General features: G+C 37.1%; 3 protein-coding genes across 6 annotated transcripts in view; 2 read left to right on the top strand and 1 right to left on the bottom strand.

Moving 5' to 3' along the window:
- Window positions 1-1,507: 1,507 nt before the first annotated feature.
- Window positions 1,508-3,478, bottom strand: tmem238a (transmembrane protein 238a). Its single transcript, XM_042436691.1, has 3 exons — window positions 3,389-3,478; window positions 2,058-2,215; window positions 1,508-1,951 (listed from the first exon to the last, which is right to left on the bottom strand). Exons 2-3 carry the CDS (start codon window positions 2,206-2,208, stop codon window positions 1,788-1,790), a joined length of 315 nt encoding a protein of 104 aa, XP_042292625.1. The 5' UTR covers window positions 2,209-2,215; window positions 3,389-3,478; the 3' UTR covers window positions 1,508-1,787.
- A 129-nt stretch (window positions 3,479-3,607) lies between these two features.
- LOC121913831 (coiled-coil domain-containing protein 106-like) lies at window positions 3,608-10,553 on the top strand. Of its 3 annotated transcripts, XM_042436689.1 has the most exons (8): window positions 3,799-3,829; window positions 3,934-3,984; window positions 4,830-4,973; window positions 5,622-5,813; window positions 7,202-7,354; window positions 7,478-7,678; window positions 8,439-8,599; window positions 9,642-10,553. In XM_042436689.1, exons 2-8 carry the CDS (start codon window positions 3,945-3,947, stop codon window positions 9,795-9,797), a joined length of 1,047 nt encoding a protein of 348 aa, XP_042292623.1. In that variant the 5' UTR covers window positions 3,799-3,829; window positions 3,934-3,944; the 3' UTR covers window positions 9,798-10,553. The 3 variants fall into 3 exon arrangements, with proteins under 3 accessions (XP_042292624.1, XP_042292622.1, XP_042292623.1); XM_042436690.1 differs by lacking the exons at window positions 3,799-3,829; window positions 3,934-3,984 and adding an exon at window positions 3,608-3,696; XM_042436688.1 differs by having other exon boundaries at window positions 3,787-3,984.
- A 4,295-nt stretch (window positions 10,554-14,848) lies between these two features.
- LOC121913310 (CCR4-NOT transcription complex subunit 3-like) overlaps window positions 14,849-20,113 on the top strand; it is a 39,122-nt gene continuing 33,857 nt past the window's right edge. For both annotated transcript variants that reach the window (XM_042435991.1, XM_042435990.1), the window contains exon 1: window positions 14,849-15,004. The gene's annotated coding sequence lies outside the window, so the exon portion shown is untranslated. The remainder of the gene's footprint in view (window positions 15,005-20,113) is intronic.

The following is a 20,113-nucleotide window of genomic DNA, read 5'->3' as shown; positions in this document are numbered from 1 at the left end:
CTAACCTCCGGACATGAGCGGTGTTTTCAGCAACAAAGCGAGAGATGAATCAGATTAGCCGAGCCGGGTCAGAGGTGAAGTGGAGATTTGTCTTGGTGGAAGACAAATGTTCTGCTGCCAGGTCAATTCCTCTTTTTTACTGTCTGCTTGTTACGGATGTCGCCATCGTCATGAGTTCAGTTACCAGTTTGTGCCAAAAAAAAACCTTAATCATTTTTTTCTCAGGCTTTTGTTATCTGTTCAGAAAGAGGAAATAACCTCTCTGTATCTCTTGGAGGTTTAAATGTCTGGGTGTCAGAACTACAACAGGACTACATCATCTCATTGAGCAATTTTTGTTGCAACATACATAAATCAGCATGGTGATCAGCAGGGTGATACTGGATATGACCTCTTTACTTTATGTTTGATCTCTGCTTTATCTTTGTTGTGCAGGCTAGAGATGGATAGATGATCTACTGGTGTTGTTGTAATTCCTGCTGGTCACCAGTAGAGGTCAGTACAGGTTACATGATGCCACTTCATGAAATTAGATAAAATAAGATTAACATTAGACTTAATTAAAGAACATATGTTTATTAAATGTGTTTTTAATCTAGAATCTATATAAATGGTCCATCCTATGCTTCCCTCACCCAAAATCTTTTTTTGTGTCTTTTTAAAAGTCTGTAAATATAATTTAAAATGCAGCCTCATAGAAAAAAGCCTGAACCATAAACACACATTTTATTTACCATGACTACAGATTAAACATTAAACAAACTACCTTTTGGGAGTTTTTCTGCTCACATGGTTCCATTTTGTTTTCTTACTCTGCTGCATTATTGGGAAATGATTAATATTTTCATATAACTGATGTTTGGAGCTGGAAAATAAAATAAAAACAAAAAAAAAAGAAAGATAGGACTTTTAAAAAAATGCAGAACTACAAAACACACCAAGAATTAGGAAGCTACACAGTATTATAAAGCTAATAAATAAATGTAGTTTATGTGTGTATATGTGCAAAAACAGATTTTAAGTAAAAATGTAGTGAACTATATCATTTTTATTGTGTGTAGAAATTCATAAATATATCATATTACTATTGTGCATATATACAAAAATGTGACATAAAAATGATGAATTTATCATGTTATTTATAGGATAGTACAATATTATTGCAGTATATACTTCTGTATATGTACATTAGTAAAGTTATACATTATTAATCTTGAGGGAAATTCATGTGTGATTACAATAATAAAAAAAATTACATGTACAGTGATGTAATCTATGATCCAGTGTTTAGATCTCTATATGTGATCCTGTTACTTTGAACATGTGTATTGACATCTATTGTATTACTGGTGATTATTGAATCAAATTGTCATTCGTGTTGTTTGACCAATGGAGTGAATCTGTTTTTAATATTAAATAAGTATGAAAGTGTATTTTTAGACGAGGACATCGCGCCTGATTGTGATTATAGAGTTTAAGTTATATTACATAAAATAAGATAAATACATTTTTAATGTGTAAAAAAGTCCTTTATTGAAATCTAACAGGAGATCACAGCGTCACTGAATGATAATCACATCTAAAACACTATAAAAAATAAAAATACAAATCATAATAAAACATCATGACGACAGTATGTAACAGAACAGCAGGTGCAAATCTATTATGAAATGTTTCTGATATGCTTGTAACACTCAGCGTATTTCAGTGTTACATGTGGTTTCACCGATTGTCTGTATCTAACATTAATACTGACAAACACAGGCATCACCGGACGTTTAGGATTGTCAGTGGTGGCTCCTGTAAGTGCGGATCTTGCGGCTGAGGTTGCGAGCCAGACGGTCGACGGCGCTGCCGATGTGTCCCAGCTCCCTCTTGGACGTCAGGCCCTCGATGTTCCCGCTGTACCAGAGCACCCATCCGCCCAGCGACATCAGCACGAACAGGGCTCCTGCACACAGATCACATCAGTCACTTCTTCTACATTCATATCATCTCATTTATAGTTCTGATCACAGGCTGAGGTAGGGAGACTTTCTTTGTCTTGACCAACATACCAGTATAGACCAGCAAGTCTCCAAAGTCTTGTCCTTTGACCTCCACAGGGGCGAAGACTCCCACCAGCAGGGCCGCTCCACCCAGTAAATCCATCAACACAGCAAAGGCCAGAGCCAGTTTACAGTGGGATAAACCATCACACAGGCCCATAATGAAACTGGTAGAGAGGGAAGAGAAGGAAGGTGGTCATTACTGGTCCATCGAGGAACTTTAGGTCCACAGAAACACATGAAACCTGCAGTTACTTCAGGGTCAGACTTATATATGGAAGATATGAATCTGTTAAAACATAGAAATATGCCAGTTGGTGTTGTCAATATGGTGTCTATCAACTACTTCTATAACATCTGATATGAAACCTGCATTATCTTATTTTAAAGAGCTGCCAATAAATGTTTTAATGTCCATGATGTTTAAGTATAAAACTATGAAGGAGACTCACAATTTTGAGCCTTTCTGGTGGAAAATGGTCGTATTTTAGCATAAAATGCTATATTATAACAGCTTTGGATACCCTGTTATGATTGTTTTTAAACATAACTTGCATATTACATTTACTTTGCATATATTGTAAAAACTTATATATATGCGGTATGCTACTTCTGTGTATATATGTAAGTGTATATTCCTTGTGCTGCAACCGAATTTCCCTGTCCTTTAATATTGACAATTAAAAGAAACCTTGAAAAACTGATTCCAGTGTTAAACAGGATAAACTATTCAGACAGATAGTTGTAATAAATGAAAAAAGATCAAAAAAAACATCTACATTTACCCAAAGATCAGCAGCAAAAATCATATAATAATGTTGATAATTAAAAATAAATAAAATAAGTGTGAAAAGAAGGAAGAAAGTGAAGGATCGATAGATGACTGGATGATAAAACCAGCGACATCAGCATTAAACCAGTACATCTGTACTTAACCAATACAGATAATTGATAGTTTGACTCTTACATACCTATTTATAACCCATAATTATACGTGATTCGCTGAAAGAGTACAGTATATTTATTGTATTTAATGTATGTAGTAATTGCAATACATTTAACACTATCTGCATGCACCAAGTATTTTGTAGGATTTTGTACTTTGCTGTTTGTGTAAATATAGTTAAGTATGGATTTAATCACAATTTTCAAAGCATAATTAGCTTTAATTTTGATTCCACTGTCCAATGTCTCAAGAAAGACTGGATGTAAAAGTTAGATCTTACTTAGCTTCATGAAGACACACGCAGTGAGTCCAGACTATCGTCGACAAAAAAATCTATAATAAACTTAAACTCGAAACTTAACTTCACATCAGTAAAACACCAACTTTCACTCACTTGTTAATGTGGTTCAGTCTGCAACGTGAAACTCTTTATTCCACGCTTTTTAAAGTTTATCCTCTCCTTCCGTGTTCACCTTCTTCGTGTCGCCACCTTTACCTGCGCCCCGCCCACAGGTGACACACTTCCGGTGGGATGTTTGGACGCGTTCCAACACTTTCTACTCCTCAACCTTCACATGTGAACTCTATAGAAACACTTCTGTCTCTTCAGGAAAGCAGATATGAGTCGCTGTGGAGTCAGAAAACAAGCTGTCTGAGCTGAGCTGAGGCATCCGGATGCATCCTAAACGTGTTTTGGGAAAGGTGAGGGGACAGGACCGTTGTGCGCATGTGTGAACTAAATGAAAAAATGAGCGCGGTGCACCTGTTGAGGCTACTTATAATCAGGTAATTGCTGGCGGAGAGTGAGTTTAGCAGCAGGAACGGGTGGTTTCAGGTTGTATTACAGAAGTATTACTGATTACAGAACAACTGCAGACAAATAATAACAAGTTTCTGACTACATGTAGTTATTACTCATCAGTATCGATTACCTGACAGAGTTTTCAGCCATGAATCCTCCAACAACCAGAGATGATACAAACCCGCCAGGTAACAGCAAATGGCGCATCCACTGTGAAACTAACATGTAATGTTTCTTTCTTTATTTTAAAAAACTAATCTTTTATCCTTTTATGAAGCGCCTTGTAACATTGGTTTTGAAATGTGCTGTATAAGTACAATTTTACTTACTTACCAAATGATTGAATGCATTTTTTAAAGAATTAAATAAGCAACTGCAGGGTTTAGTTGAAGTTTTAGTCATCTGAAAATAGCTCCTGGACTGGTCAATAATGGTTTTTGTTTTTAAAATAGCTGCAAATAATCAGGAAAAGACATGGAGGGATATTTCTGGAACTATCGTCTTTGAAATTGTATCTTAAAACAAATGTTTTTAATTGAACTATTTACGTTTTTATACCTGAATGTATCTCGCTTTGATTTATACAGTGTTCAGTGATACATTTTCTATGATATAAGTGTTATTCTTGTAACTTAGTTATTGACTGCTGATGTAAATCATAATTACTATAAATACACTTTATTATTATTAAAGCAATTACCTGATCAATTAGTCAATCAACAGAAAATTAATGGACAACAATTTTGATAACTGTTAGCCAAATAGGCTAAACGGTAGCTGGTTCCCACTTCTCAGATGTGAGGATTTGCTGTTTTTTTCTGTTCCATTTGATTGTACATTGAATATATTTGGGTTTTGGACTGTTTGATGTCACCTTATGCTCTCTGGGAACTTGTGATGAGCATTTTTTAATATTTTACAACATGTTATAGGTTAAAAGATTAATCGATTAATTGAAAAAATAACTAGAATAAGACTTTGTTATACTTGCTTTGCAGAATCTTATGTTTCTATTGTCTTCTGTGTGTGTTAGAGCACTACATGCCTCACTCTGCAGCAGCAGGAGGAGGAGGAGGAGGAGGGTATCTGGATGCCTATGAGGTCTCTTTTCCTCCGGAGGAGTGTATAGACAGACCGCCTGCCTATCACCTGAACCACAGCCAGCAGATGATGGACGGTACAGTACACCACATCTACTACTCATGACCACTTTTATAATGTGCAGTAACACACTGTGGTGGCATTTGGATTATATATTTAAAAAAATTAAAAGGATGGGTTCACAATTTTTCAACAAAATCCACAGTGTGTCATTTAAAAGTAGATGTGAAGCTTATATGAGGCTTCAGCAGTCTGAGTTAGTCATATCAAGTGGATATCTGACACATTTACAGTCTTTTTAGTGTCAAATTCCCATGTTGAGCTGCAGTGGAAGTAAAGTAACAAAAGGAGGGACTTTGGCACCACAAAGACTGTAACGTTGAAAGATATCTACTTGATTTGACTCATTTGGACGCTGAAGCTTCATATTCGCTTCAGATAAACTTTGGAATACAATGTTACACAAAACAAGGACTGTAGATTTTGGACCTCATCACTTACATTGTAAGTGCATTATGAAGGGTCTAAACCTATTTCAATATCGTATGACACATATATGTCTGTAAATATAACATCTAACTGTAAGGGTATTTATGGGGAATATTGAAGTTCAAGATTCCTTTTTTTCCTCAAGTCTACTGTATTATCCTTCTCAAATTCATCTTGAATAGCTTCCTTCACTTTTCTTTTCTTCTCCATGTTTATTAACTCTCCTCTCCTGCAGTGCCCGTGGTGCAGGAGTCTCCTCACTCTCAGTACAGCCCTTTCATCCTGGTCTCTAACCTGCGGGCTCACCTGTACGTCGCTCTGGAGAAGAACACCTGGCTGCAGAAGCACATTGAGGAGCTGGAGGAGGAACGCAACTTCCTGCGCTGTCAGCTGGACCGCCTCATCGTCAGCATGAGGAGTCCGGAGGGTGAGGCATCAGGAAACACATCCAACTTATTAAGCACTTAAAGGATTTGCCTGCTGATTTTCTATATTTTTCTTATTGTCAACAAATCTCATGTGCTGTAGACCTCTGTTGTTGTCCAAAAACTTTTAAAAACACGTCAGTGAGCCACACTGTTGCTCTGGGTGACATGTTCCTTTACTATGAAGATTACGGTCATGTTAGTTTGTTGTGTTACATATCACAACCTCTTGACTTTGTGCTACATTATAAATTTCTCAAAGAACTTCAGTGCAAAGTTAAGAGGTTGTGATTTATAGCACAACAAGCTAGTGAAGCTCCATAAACAGAACATGCTCAGTGGCTTCCGCCTCACACAGAACTACTCTCCTAAAATGTGATGCTGTTATTAGTCTTTTGAGCCATTTCTAAACAAACTAACGTGACCAAACTCTTCATAATGAAGGAACATGTCACCCAGTGCAGCGGTGTGGCTCACTGACGTGTTTTTAATAGTTTTTGAGCAATAATGGAGGTCTACAGCACAGAGGAATAAGAAATATCAGGCTTTGGATACACACACAATACTTGTAAGTAGATCAATTCATTGTTTGTTTGGCTCTACACAGGAGATTTGTTGACAATATGAAAAATATAGAAAATTGGCAGCCATAGACAAAAAAATGAAATTAATAGACAAACATTAAAATATGTTTATTTGTTGTTTTTTTTTAATCTGATTTGTGTCTTTGTTTATCATCTGATATTTGGGGTTTATTTTGAGGTGAGATGATGTCACAGACCACTTGAGTTATTTTGGCTTCCTGGACCTCATTTTCTTATCTTTTCTTACTTTGATATGGAGCCGGGGAGGGGCTGTGGAGGAAGAAAAACAAACAAATATGTGCTCTCGATTTAATAATTTATGTTATAATAAATTATGTTGTGTAATTAGTGTTCTCGATTTATCTATTTTGCTTGTTCCCTTCTTGTAGAGGGCACCAAACGCGTTCAGTCAGCTGGAAGTTTGAAGAAAGCGATGAAGAAGACATTTGCCCTGTAACGTTAGTTACTTTTTTACGTGCTGATGCATATTGAATAAAGCAGGTAAAACTTGTTTGATTTACTTCAGGTTTGTTAGCAATCTTGAACCCCAATCCTGAGTTTTTATGAACTGGAAGAGATAACAAAATGTTGAAGTTGAAGTTTATCCACACATCTTAGTCCAAGATCAATAAAACCTTATGAAGTCCAAGTGATCCATAGTGAGGGTGTATGCAGGACGAGGGATGGCGTTAAAAATCAGGAGCACAAATTAGTTATTTTTTTCTCCATGGCCTCTCTTGGGCTCCGCACTCTGTTGATTAGTTACACTGAAAAATAAATATTGTTATCATTATTATTATGAACAGTGACAGAGTGGTGTGGAGACCCCCAGCATGCTGTGAATGTCCAGCCCGTCATCTCTCCCTCCCCTCCCTCACCCATGACCACCAGGTCTGGAATGACCCTCAAACGCCTTCAGGTACCGGGACCTCGGACCCGCCGCAGCACTGCCATCCCTGGTGAGGAACCACTTTCATATGTTAGAATTATTGAACTAATTTGCAGTTCAGCAGGTTTCAAATATCACACTGTAAACTAAAATGGAGACAGCCTCGAAACATGACGACAGTTTTGTGCCACAGTCAAGCAAGAGTTTCACCTGGAGGAGGATAAATACTACACCGAGGACGAGTACATGGAGGAAGAGGAAGAGGGGGAGGAAGAGGACGACTCGTCGGTGGAGACGGGCTCGAAGAAGAAGGGACGAGGACGAGCCAAAGGAGAGCCGAGGATGAAGATGAGGAGGATCTTCAGGATCACCCACGGCAGGGAGAGGCAGAGAGGTGAGAGTCATGTGACAAACCTCCTTCTAACTGTTTCCCAGAATGATTCGTCCTGATGTATTAAACCAAGCAGCTTAATGATAATGATGTGCACGTTTTAAAGTGTGTTCAAAATAAACACAAAATATTAAATTTTTTATACAGACAACACAATTGCATACAAAGTTAATGGAAAGATGAGAGTGGATGCAAACTAAAAGTGGCCAAATTCATACAAATAAAGTCAGGCTGCAACAAACGATTATTTCCATTATCAATTAATCTGACGATCAGTTGCTCGTTTAGTCATTTGGTTCTAATATGGCAGAAAATTTCCAAGATCCCAAGATGTAACCTAAAATACCCAAATATATTCAGTTTACTATCATAAAGGACTTAAGAAACTAGAAAATAGTCACATTTAAGAAGCTGGAACCAGATAAGTTTAGCTTTTCTTTCTTAAAAGAAAGAATCAAAATGACTAATCGACTCATCGACTTATCATTGCAGCTCTAAAATAAAGTGTTCAATCTGAATACATGTTTAAGTTTCACTCAAGAAAATAAATGCTGGTGTTCTTGAAGTAAAGAAAGGTTGAGAGTCTTTATGAAGTTACCACCTGTGTAAATATTTGACTTAATCTGGTAAATACTGTAATTACTGCAGATTATTTAGCAGCAACCGAAACTGTGTTAATTTGTCTGTAATCCTCTCTGAGATACATGTTCATCTGTCTCATCTGATATACTTCTTTCCTGTTTTCTCTTCACTCTCTCCTCAGTCAAAGACCCAGACGGAGTTCTGATTCGTTACAAGAAGATCCTGTCCACCTACCAGCGAGTGAGGAGCATGTCCCGAGCCTTCCAGATCCACGGAGTCGACCGAAACACGATGGCGTCCACCTCCCCGATCGCTGAGCTGCTCCTGGTGGCGCCAGAGAAGGTCTGAAATAAACGTTTCTGTTCATGATAAAAGGAAATATAACAATTTCCACATTCCTATGCATGGCAGATCTGTTGCCTTTTGATGTTGTAAGTATTTAGTTTATGGCTGCAACTAATGCTAATGATTTTTTCATTATCGATTAATCTGCTGATTATTTTCTTGATTAATCGTTTAGTCTATTGCAACTCTAATTTAGTTAATTCTGGGCTGTAAAATTTTTTTTTTTTAAATCACAATTAATAAATTAAGTTTTGAAATTAGTTATTTAATCTTTGGATGATGCTTAAAATGGATCCTACACATAAAACTGTACACTGAACACATTTTCTGGTCATTCATTTAAATTATTATTCATTATTGGTTCATCTGTTGATTATTTTTTCTCAATTAATTAATTAATTAAACATTTGGTCTATAAAACATCAGAAAACTGTGAAATATTTCCAGTTTCCCAGTCTCCAAGGTGATGTCTTCAAATGTTTTCTTTTGTCCGACCAAACAGTCTAAAACCCCAAAAATATTCAGTTTACCATGATGTAAGATCAAGAAGATGCAACAAAATCTCACCTTGAGAAACTGGAACTATCAAATTTTTTGGCATTGTTGCTTAGAAAATGACTAAAATGATTCATTAATGGACTCAATGTACTAATCAACTAAACATTGCAGCTTTAAAATTAAAGAAACTATCATTGGAGTGTTTCTCTGTTCTCTTAACAAAATGTTCCCTCGCTGCATAAATGTTTAACAATCTGTGTGCCGGATTGCAATTTATATTGCAGTTAAAAATTTGGGGGAAATTATTGAAAAGCAATTATTTGCTCTAAACTGATTCAGAGCGACTCAGTGAGTGCAGCAGATGAATGAGGGTTGTAATTTAGTTGAGGCTTTGGAGAAAGTGAAGTTTGCTGTTTTGAGACATTTCTGAACATTTCTAAAGTGAGTTAGTCAGTTAGAAAGGTCAAAAGGTCGAGGCCAGATCAATCTAATCATTTGTTTAGGTTTCTCTCTTGACCCTTTTCATTTTCCACATCTGCAGGTGGCGGAGGTCGGGGAGTTCGAGGCGTCTAAGGAGAAACTTTTAGATTACGCCCGGCGGTGCTACAAGACGATGGACGATCAGACGCACACCAAAGTCCAGGCCATGAAGAAGACTCACAAGCTGCTGCCGATCTCCTACAGGTTCAGGAACTGAGGAGAAGAAGAAAGGTTAAATTCGTTGGGTTGGTTTGCACACTTCAGATATAGTGTCGAGGCTTTGTTTGTTTTTTTCATTGCTTGAACATAAGAAGAAAAGATTAGAAACATGAGGTCAAGAAGCCAAATCACAGGATTAACTTAGTTTGAATATAGTTTAAGATTTCTGACAACATGCTGCTTGTTTTTCATTGAAATTATTGTGCAGCTGTTTATAGTCGGCAGGGATATGATTTTGTCTTTTTCACTGGAGGTTGAAGTTACTTGAAGTCACTTACTGCTTTACCTCAGGAATTAACTACAGTAGGTTAAAGATGCAAAATATTGTGATTTATTGGACACAAGTTTTCACCTCAGAGAGAACTGATTTAGTTTCCATGCCTGAAATCATGTTTTAGAGCAGGTATACAAACAGTGAAGGACAAAGAGTCTTTAATTTATGGAAGAATATTTTTGATCTGGTTGTAATGAAAGATCCCAGATGATTGTTTGAGTGGCCTTTAATTATTTTCACCTTTTGTTTTCTATCTGATGAGAGAGAAATATTTATTTTCTTTATGAGTTTTTGACAGTATTATATAGTTATTTGCACAATATGTACATTTGATTTATATTATTGAAAAAGTTTGTTCATGTATCTAATGCCTGAGTTACATATTGTATTTAAGTTGGTCACATGAATGTATTTATGTTGAATTATATGATAACAGAAAGCTTAAAATGTCACTAAATGGAATAAAGTAAATGACTTGTGTGATTGTTTTGGGGTTTTTTTTTAAAGTCAGGATGTGATTGATGAGAATTTGTGAATGAAAGTATGAATTTAACCTTTTGAATCCAGAATTCAGAAGAGAATATCAGCAATAATAACACTGCAGACTGGCTGCCTGCTTAGACATGATAAGTTACACATTTGTTTTGTCACATTTCAAACATTTAACAGATGCTCTTATCAAGGCTCTGCAACAGTGATTCAGCTGAGAAAACATCCTTTTAAATTGTTATTAAAATTGATGAAGAGCTGGAGAACGAAATTAGACTTCTTATCTTTTTTTTAAATAGTAGTTACAGCAATACTAGTGCACTGTGAATATACTGTATGACATGTTTAACAGCAGGCTGCAGCTCCCTCCAGTGGACGAAGGTGATACTGCACCGGTTCACTTATGACAAACCACAGGAGACACAACATGATCCAGAAAAGCTCACCACAAAGCAGAACTTATATTGTAGGGAATTTTTTATTTAGGATGTGTTGTATATTTTATGAAATATTTAAAATAGACCTCTAATATATAAAACCTTTCATTTCAAACAGGCATTTTAACTCAAAATGTGTTTCTGTGTCTGAATTCAAATCCCAGGAAGGTATTTGAAAAGTTTAAAGTAAACTGAGGTCAAACATGTGCTGACATTCTTTTCATGATCCGAGACTCTTAGATCCGAGGAAGGCAAATCTTAATCCTACAGCAAACAATAACATTTTAGACAATAGCATTCTTTATGGCCACAGTTTGTGGATGCGCCCTTCCTGTTTCAAGATGACAACGACCCCATGCACAAAGCTACGTCCATAAAGAAATAGTTTGGTGTAAACAAAAATGGAGACAGGAGACACCCATCCGACGCCTTTATGATGACCTGATTGCGGGTCACAGTATGTCCCAGCATCAGTGGCTGACGTCTCTAATGGTTTTGTGGCTGAACAAACGGGAGAAAATCTTCCGGAAAGCCCTCCCAGAAAGAGTGGAGGCAGTTATATTAATGCTAATGACATGTTCAGCAATCCTGTACAGGTGTAAAGTTCAGGTGTCCAAATACTTTTGGTCGTATAGTGTAAACAGACTTGTGATGCAGTTCAAAATTAGACTCATTTCTCAAAGTGATGCAAAAAACTATATTTATCACAAGAGATGAAGCTGCCATTTGTAATATAATGTGTTGCCATTGAGAAATACATTAATACATATTGATTTTCTGTCTATACACTTGTCCTTTGACCTTGAAAATACAAAAAAATACAAATTTCTATCATCTATTAAAATAGAAAATTCAAAGACTGATCAATAACAGGCCATTTTCATCAATGGCAATAACCAGTTAACAATGAAGTGGTTAGTTTAATTAATCATAATCAAAATCTTTTCTTAGATCACTACATTATGTGTCTATTAGGGATGTGCAGAGATCCCAGTATTTGTATCTGTATTTGTATTTGTTAAGGCAGCAAAATTATTTGTTTTTGTATTCGAATAAAAGTGGAAAGAGGCTTTAAAAAATCCCGTTTTTGTTTTTATTACACTTTTTGTTTTAGAAAATTAAAGTGTTACAATAAGTGTTCATGAATAAACTACCTTACAAAGGATGTCCCTACATCAGGTCTTGAACTGGAGTCTCCCAGATCATAGACGACTGCGCTGATTACTGAGCTAAAACTTTATTCATTACCTCATTGCAGACAGACCTCTACCTATTTATACACCCATAACACAGAGACAGCACAGTGTGTAATGTGTAGGGAGGAACTTCAAAGGTGATTATTGCTTTGCATTTTTCATTTATTGCCTATTTTTTACAACCTAACTTTGTGGGAAGGAGAAGAGGAACAACAGATTATGGAGAGTCCCTTGGAAGCACTTTGCTTGTGTCAGTAGCTCAGCTTTATCTCTGGTGGACACCCCCAACAAATATTTTTTAAAATATTTGTATGAAACAAATATTCGTATAAAACCCACTATTTGTGCTTTGCCAAATAATGTATTTGTATTCAGGCACACCCCTACTGTCTATATGGGAATAATGACAGAAGAAACGCCACCGTGTTGCTGACATGGTTTCTGCAGACATCAGGGGTCAAAGGTCGTTCAGGGCGTCTGGTTTATTCATTTATTACATGTGTAGCAATGATCAAACCAGAAAGTATTAAGTGAGCTCTGATTTAGTTCCACAATGAAATCGCATGATGAGGTCAAAAGAAACAGAAAGGATTAAAGCATTAAAACGTTACTCAACAACATAAAACCACTGACGCAAATTTAATTCATGAAATAGTGTTAATAGCTTTCTAGCAGGATCGCTTCTGTAATTTTTAGCAAAGACATTTTTGACACTAATTCTCTTTAAAAGACTGTGACTAAAGGTTGTACTTTGATGTATTTGGCTTTATGAATAAGGAATTTCCTGAATAAGACAACAGTGTCTCTATTAAACGGAGCAATGGACGATATTTTCTGTCTTCCTAAAGAGTGTTTGAGTACATACAGTAAAAGATAATCAAACCTATTGTCATGATACAAAAAAACCAAGTTCTCATGAATAAAATCTATATATAGTGCAAAAATGGCTGTTCCCCAGATATAACCTGTCAGTTGATGAAAAGATATTATACCAGAAGAGCCACAGCTAAGGGAGCAGCAGGTGGTAACTGTAGTTTCAAAGTACAGTCGTCTCTTTCTTTATTCTCTTTCAAGAAGAATAGACTTGTCCACGCGTTTATCTTCAGGAGACTCGACTACTGTAACTGTGTGTTAACAGTTCTCTCTAAAAGGTCGATCAGACAGCTGCTCGAGTCCTCACCAAGACTAAGGAAGTGGATCACATCACTCCAGTTCTCAGATCTTTACACCAGCTTCCTGTCTGTCAAACAATTGATTTTAAAATATTGCTGTTGGTTTATAAAGGACTGAATGGTTCAGGGCCCGAATACATTTCTGATCTGCTGCTACATTACGAACCATCCAGACCTCTCAGGTGGTCTAGGACAGGTCTGCTTTCTGTCCCCAGAGTCAAAACTAAACCTGGAGAAGCAGCGTTCAGTTTTTATGCTCCACATATCTGAACAAACTCCCAGAAAACAGCTGTTTGCCTTTTATTAAACCAAATTTGAGGCTTTTGACTCATTTCTTACAGTGTAACTTTCACTCTCCTGTTTTTTCTGTATTATTCTATTTTAACTTGTATTTAAATGACGTGTGTCTTTCACATTTTGTCTCGATGCCCTTTATGTTCATGTAATTCATTTTTTATTTATTTTTATGTAAAGAACTTTGAATTGCTTTGTTGTTGAAATGTGCAATACAAATAAACTTGCCTTGCCTTGAACATCATCCTAATCCTAATCCTTTTACATTTTCAATACACAAGTGAAACAATGGCTTAAACACCACACATGTAAACATGCTTATACACATAGTCTGTTTAATCTGCTCTGTTGTTTTTATCCTGAATCTATTTCATTAATTTGCTGGTCTAGATATTGTAACGTGTACAATTGCTTCAGTTAGATGTCTCACATATAAATTACATTGCTGTGTAACACTGTTTACCTGTACTGTCCCTGTTAAGTAAACAAACAAAAACATTTTTAAAAATTTGATTTTGATATTTTCGTTACAAAAAGTACAACTATTATTAAACCTTTTTGTAAGAGGTTCAATAACTTTACCAACAGGCAATCTTGCACCATTTCTTGATAATTAATTGATGTTGACAAGTGATTAATTGACAAATATGTTTTTTGTTGCATCTTACATGATACACTATAGGCTAATAAATCAATAAATATGTTACATATAGGCTTATGTTTGTTTTATTTGTTTTATTTTTTAGGTATTTGCATTAAAAACTAATTGAGTAGAGTCAAGGGAGTTTAGAGGTGAGATAAAAGTGACACTTTTATAAACTATGATAAACTAATAAAGCATTTGGATAAGAATTTTTCATAAATATGGCCATATTCATTAATTTAATGTACTAAATCCACACTATTAAAAGCAGAGGTGAACTCCATTTCCCAGAACACCTTGCGGCTAACAGCGGTGGTGGGGTGAGGGAGGGGAGGAGGGGGGGGGGACGTTCATAAACCAAAATTTAATTTACCCTTTCACCTTTCCAAACAGTCCAATCATAGCGGGAGTTATGCTGGAAGTAGTAAAACCAGCCTCTCTTGACTGACAGCTGGCTTTGACGAATAGAAGCGCGGAAGCTCCTCAGGGGACCAATCACAGGCCAGGTGGGCGGGACTCCTGTCCAACAGGGCATCGGAGGAGGAGGTGTTCCTGGTAGCCATCTTGGATGTGCGGACTGATTGTTTAGCGAGAAGAATTGACAATTTTTTTTTTTGAAAAACAGCCTTTATACTGAATCACTGAAGATTTACCGGAGTGCGGCCACCGAGGAAAGAAATCGTAACTCGGAAAAATCCAGGTAAATTGATTGCAGAGCCAAATGTGATGAATTAATTTGCCTTCCCCCCCTTTCTCTCTGCCTCTCTCCTCTTTCCAAATTGTGTCTCCCAACATCAAATATCGCAGCCGGTGGGAAGCTGCAGCTCCGCACACTCTCAACAGACCAACTTATAGTGGAGGGGTTTTTATTTTTAAAACGGAAAACTTTTTCTCCGGAGTCGCGGCGGGTAAGTTGGAGTTTGTTTTGAAGAGTATCTGCTCGGATGTTGGTGCCCACTGGCTGCTGTTGGCACTAATGATGCCCTCATTGTTTATAAACATCCCGGTCTGATATATGTTTGTCTCGCGGTCCGAAAGCACCGTCTGGTTGTTTGGTTTAGCGAGTAACGAGACCAGTGTAGTTTTTATATTTTTAAGGAGAAAAAGCTCAAGAAAACAGGCAGTAAAAGTGTCTTCAGTTGGTCCAAACTCAGCGGGTCAGTGTGGATGTGTGTTAGCAGGACGAGGGGGCCTGTCTGACGGTGTGTGCACCTGTTTGGAAAAGTAATGTTGAAGCTAGTTTAACCCAGTTTTCTTTAATGTTAGTCAGCAGAAGATGCAGTTAAACAGGAACATGCAGGTGAGCTGTGTGTCAGATTGTGTTAACGTCAGGTTTTGATGTTCGCTGTACTGGTTTCAAGTTTATTTCTCATCTCGACTGGAAAAAAATACAGAAATCATGTTTGTTCTAGACCAGATTATAACACGTCAGACTAAACATAAAAGCATCAAAACAAATAATGTAAAACATTTAAAGTGTATGGCAGCATTAAAGCCTAATTTCTGAAAGCTTTTAATATTTAAAGATAGGAGAGAGTAATAATTGATATGTGAATACATCATAAATGAGATACATTCCCATATGGTACATTATCAATACATGGGCACCAGTATGGTAATATATTACAGATCACATTGATACTGTGTATAGGCCGGTGATGTGTACAAAATGAAAGGATATAACTGACAGCATTTTATAATTTATTTATTGTCAACAAATCCCATTAAAAGACAAAAAAAAACAAACAAACAAACTAGCCTGGTTCCAGATAACCAGACCTCTCGATTGCTGCCCGCAGCGACTCGAGTAGGTCTGCTGTTGTGCTTATCGACGTCTGTTTCCTCAGTTGGACAAACAACCGAGCCAATCAGAGTTATCTAAGTGGTGTTCAGAGCGGCATCTTCCTGTGCCAGAGGCAGAAAAATGGCAACAGGGAAATCGGCATGAAAATGGCGCTAAACGCGGAAGAGATCGACACAGCTGTACAAGATATTGTAAATCAACTTACAGCTATAATAACTCTTAAATCGACATATTTTCTTCGATCGATGTTTAAAACAGTGTTAACTGAAAATTACTTAACTGGGACGGATACATCATTAGCCGCTAAAGGCGTCATCTAAAGTGCTTTTCGGATGGTCACTCAGCATCTGAAACTCCCCTCCCCGACAGTTTTCCAACATCGCGTTGGGTCGGGGAGGTGCGTCCGTAAATTTTCGTAACTTTTCCAAACCAACAATTGTTCCGGAGGTGAGAAAGTAGGCAGGGTTTAAACCCTCACGCTCTCTTCTGTCACTTTTCGTGACCGACTGCAACACCATGAAGGCCCACGATGAGAGACGATCCGGAAATATATAACGTCATTCTGATTAGAACAATTATTGCGATTCTCTCACCTCTGTGGCCGTGGTCGGATGACGCTTCGTAGAAACGTTCTAACCTTAAATGGTTGTAGCTTCGGCGTGTTTATGGGCCTCACGTCGTTCTTAATCATAAAGCACCTGCGTGATCGTCTCTGCGCACGCTTCATTACAGCGTCTCCTAGCTAACACCGATACGATAGTTTGATGGGATGACGGTGATGAGAATTAGAGGTGGGTATTTCTGCGATTCTGATATTCTTGATGATACGACAAAATACTGGCGGGATTTTTTAGCCCTCGTCATACTCGACCGGATGCTTCCGCTTGAGGTGATGAAATAAGTTAGTTGTATTTCCCCTTTTGTTGTTAGAATCTTCTTGCACTTCTTATATATTACAGTGGTTTGTTGTACATCTGATCTTTTATAACCAAACCACTTCCTCACTGATGAAGTCACTCCTCTTTCTGAAACTTCCTCCTCCGCCGTGGAGCCGGTAGCGATGTTACTTTTGCTTTCAGCCATTACATCAGAATATTTCCATTATAACAATATGAATCTTTTTTTTTTAATCATATTAAAAATTACACGATATTATCATGAACGATACGATACGGCGCACCCCTACTGAGACTGTTGAGTTTTCAGTCGGTAGACGACGGTACACGACGTACTGGAGCAGTAATTTAAGATGGAGTTGAAATATTTACATTGAGTCTCCTTTAGTAAGTAATTTCTCTCACACTGGACCAAGTTTCATCCACTTCATCTTGCATTACTTCTTCCCATAGACAGATTATTCCTGCGTAGCGACTGAATTGCAAAGGAAAGTATAAATAAACGCGGGCTACATGGGAGAAACATGCATTGTCAATTAACTCGTTTTTAATTGGTTAAATTATTAAAGTCCACTTAAAAATGTGTTTTTCTTCTTGTTCCTACAGTTTGATGTTTGAGCTTCACTGTGCAGGATGATGAATGTGCTCAAACGCTGTTTTCATGTTCATCTGCTGAAAGTTCCTCTGTTCACACCTTACATCTGTGACATCACAACTAGTTTGGAGCCAATCGGAGTCCAGTTAACAACTTACACAAGTGTGATGTGGAAACTTGAAGCCTCCAGTGCACAAACGCTGAGACTGGACTTTATAGTGAAGCAGGAGACAAACTTCTGAAATGAATAATATTCACATTTTCATAGTTTACTTTTGGTGGAAAAACCAAATTAGACACAAAATATTATTCAACGTCTTAAAACGTCTGGAGGGGATCTTTACCAACAATTAATAAATTATCAATTAATCATGAACATCATCTAGATAAAACAATTTGCAATCCTAGAATTAAAAATATGTGACAGATTTTGGTCAAATTTAAGGCTGATGATAAGTGAGCCACATTAAAATGTAGCATTACGTTTGTGTAGAGACGATAAATAATAATAGTGAATAATTTCTCAGATATACAGATATCGCAGCATCATTCTCTTGTGATATTGATTGACTGATACCAGGATCACACCACATATGTGACAGATACATTTTCTTCTTCACTCACTGAGATTTCTCTTGTTATCGTCCTGCGGTCATATCGCACCGCAGCGTGTTGTGACACCATCCTCCGATTGACCCTCTTATTTAAAAGATTTCATCACTCTCCTTTCAGTCGGTCACGTAGGTCGTCTTCCTCCTTCTTATTCTGACGTCTGCACACAACAGGCGCATTTAAAGATCTCAAGGCTCATCTCCTGAAATTCATTCCCTTACTGAAAGAAAAACAACTTTTATAGACGGATAAACGAGGCGACATAATGAGGTGTAATTAGTTTCTTTTTTTTATTTGAGGGTTATTTGTCCCTCGGGTGAATGTTTTTACACCACACATAAGAAATTACTGCACATCTAAAACTGTGTCACCCTACAAAACATTATCAATACAGTGCAGCCACATTTCACTCCGCGTATTGATAACAGCGGCAGTGACTGACAGATTTGACACAAAAAAATGAATTAAAGCTTTTAGCATTTGTTGAAAAATGATTACGGTGAATATAAAGTAGGTGTAAAGGCGAAACAATACGAATATAACTAAAAATGACTGGTGTTTTCTTTGTGTTTTAACCCACAAACCACATCTCAAAGCATCTTTATTCAAAAAAAATGTATAACAGATGTTGAAAACACCTGTGTTCGTTCACTCATCGAACAAACCTTCAGCAAACCAAATGAAGAGTTAAACTCCCGGAGTGTTCCGGGGCTAAATGGAGACATTTTATTTGCTCTTCTACTTTTCCTCCGGGTACGCGTCAGGAAAGCCTCATTAACAAGTCGCTCTCTCCTCTTCCAGCACAGTCAGAAATGCTTTTGTTTAATGGCCTGTGTCCGAACCTGATAACCGGGCCCCGCTGAGATGACATTATTGACTTCACCTCAGACTGAAAATATGTCAGCTTTCAGTCAGTTCAACAACAACAACTACGCTCTACATGCTTTTGTCGAAGGGAAAACTTTTAATCCTTTTTCAGTTTGATGCGAGTCCAATCCGAACGCACGGTGAAAGGAAACGTCGAGTCGTGAGCTGCTTTTACAAAAAGGTCTGTATTCACATGTTTATCCCAAACAAGAGGAACCTTATATCGCCTCGTTTTGCAGCGTGACCCGACTCTACTGTGCAATTAAAAGCACATGTTCACAGCTGATAACAGTTCGAAACAGAAAGCAAAAGTAAGAAGCTGCAGAATATTAGTGTTTATCAGCTCAACTGTGTGTCAGATGGACTTCAGACTGTCACTGATGCAGACTGAATGAAGAATGTTATCACGGTTTATAATCTTTCAATCAAATCATATCTACTGTCATCTAAATTAATGACAGAAAGCACGTTTTATTTAGTATTTTATTTTGGAAGAACCAACATTAAGGAACATCTGCACCTTTTAATCATTTATCCTTAAAACTTTTCTTCACAGTATTGACTTTCTACAACAAAGTAATCTTTAGATCTACAGCTGGATATCCTTTGACGTTTTTCAATACTAGTGTCGATTCAAGTTCAAAGAGTCCTGGTTTGCGATCGTCAGAGCAGTACTTTATGAAATATAAATAACTCTAAACATGAGCAGCTGTACGAGGTATTTTCTTAAATAAAATTGTCTAAATTTAGATGAAAACCAGGATTTATCTGATTCAAGAACAAGATTACAGCTCTGAACAGGCGAACTCGGTGATACGGACACATCATTATCGATTCATCTTCCAACTGTTTTCTCCATTGTTTGTGTGGTTTGTAAAATGCCAGTAAATTGTGCAAAATATCCATGAAAAGTTCCCAGTGTTTTTTTATTATCATAGCAGAGTATGAAAACCAGTAAATATTCATATTTGGGAAGCTGGAAGCAGTGAATTTTTGCCATTTTTTGCTCAAAAATTGCTTGAACCAATTATTAGA

Source organism: Thunnus maccoyii, chromosome 15 (assembly GCF_910596095.1).
Source record: "Thunnus maccoyii chromosome 15, fThuMac1.1, whole genome shotgun sequence".
In the NCBI taxonomy this organism is placed as follows: domain Eukaryota; kingdom Metazoa; phylum Chordata; class Actinopteri; order Scombriformes; family Scombridae; genus Thunnus; species Thunnus maccoyii.
The sequence above is the reverse complement of the archived record's forward strand: the minus strand, read 5'-3'. Positions and strand labels throughout refer to the sequence as shown.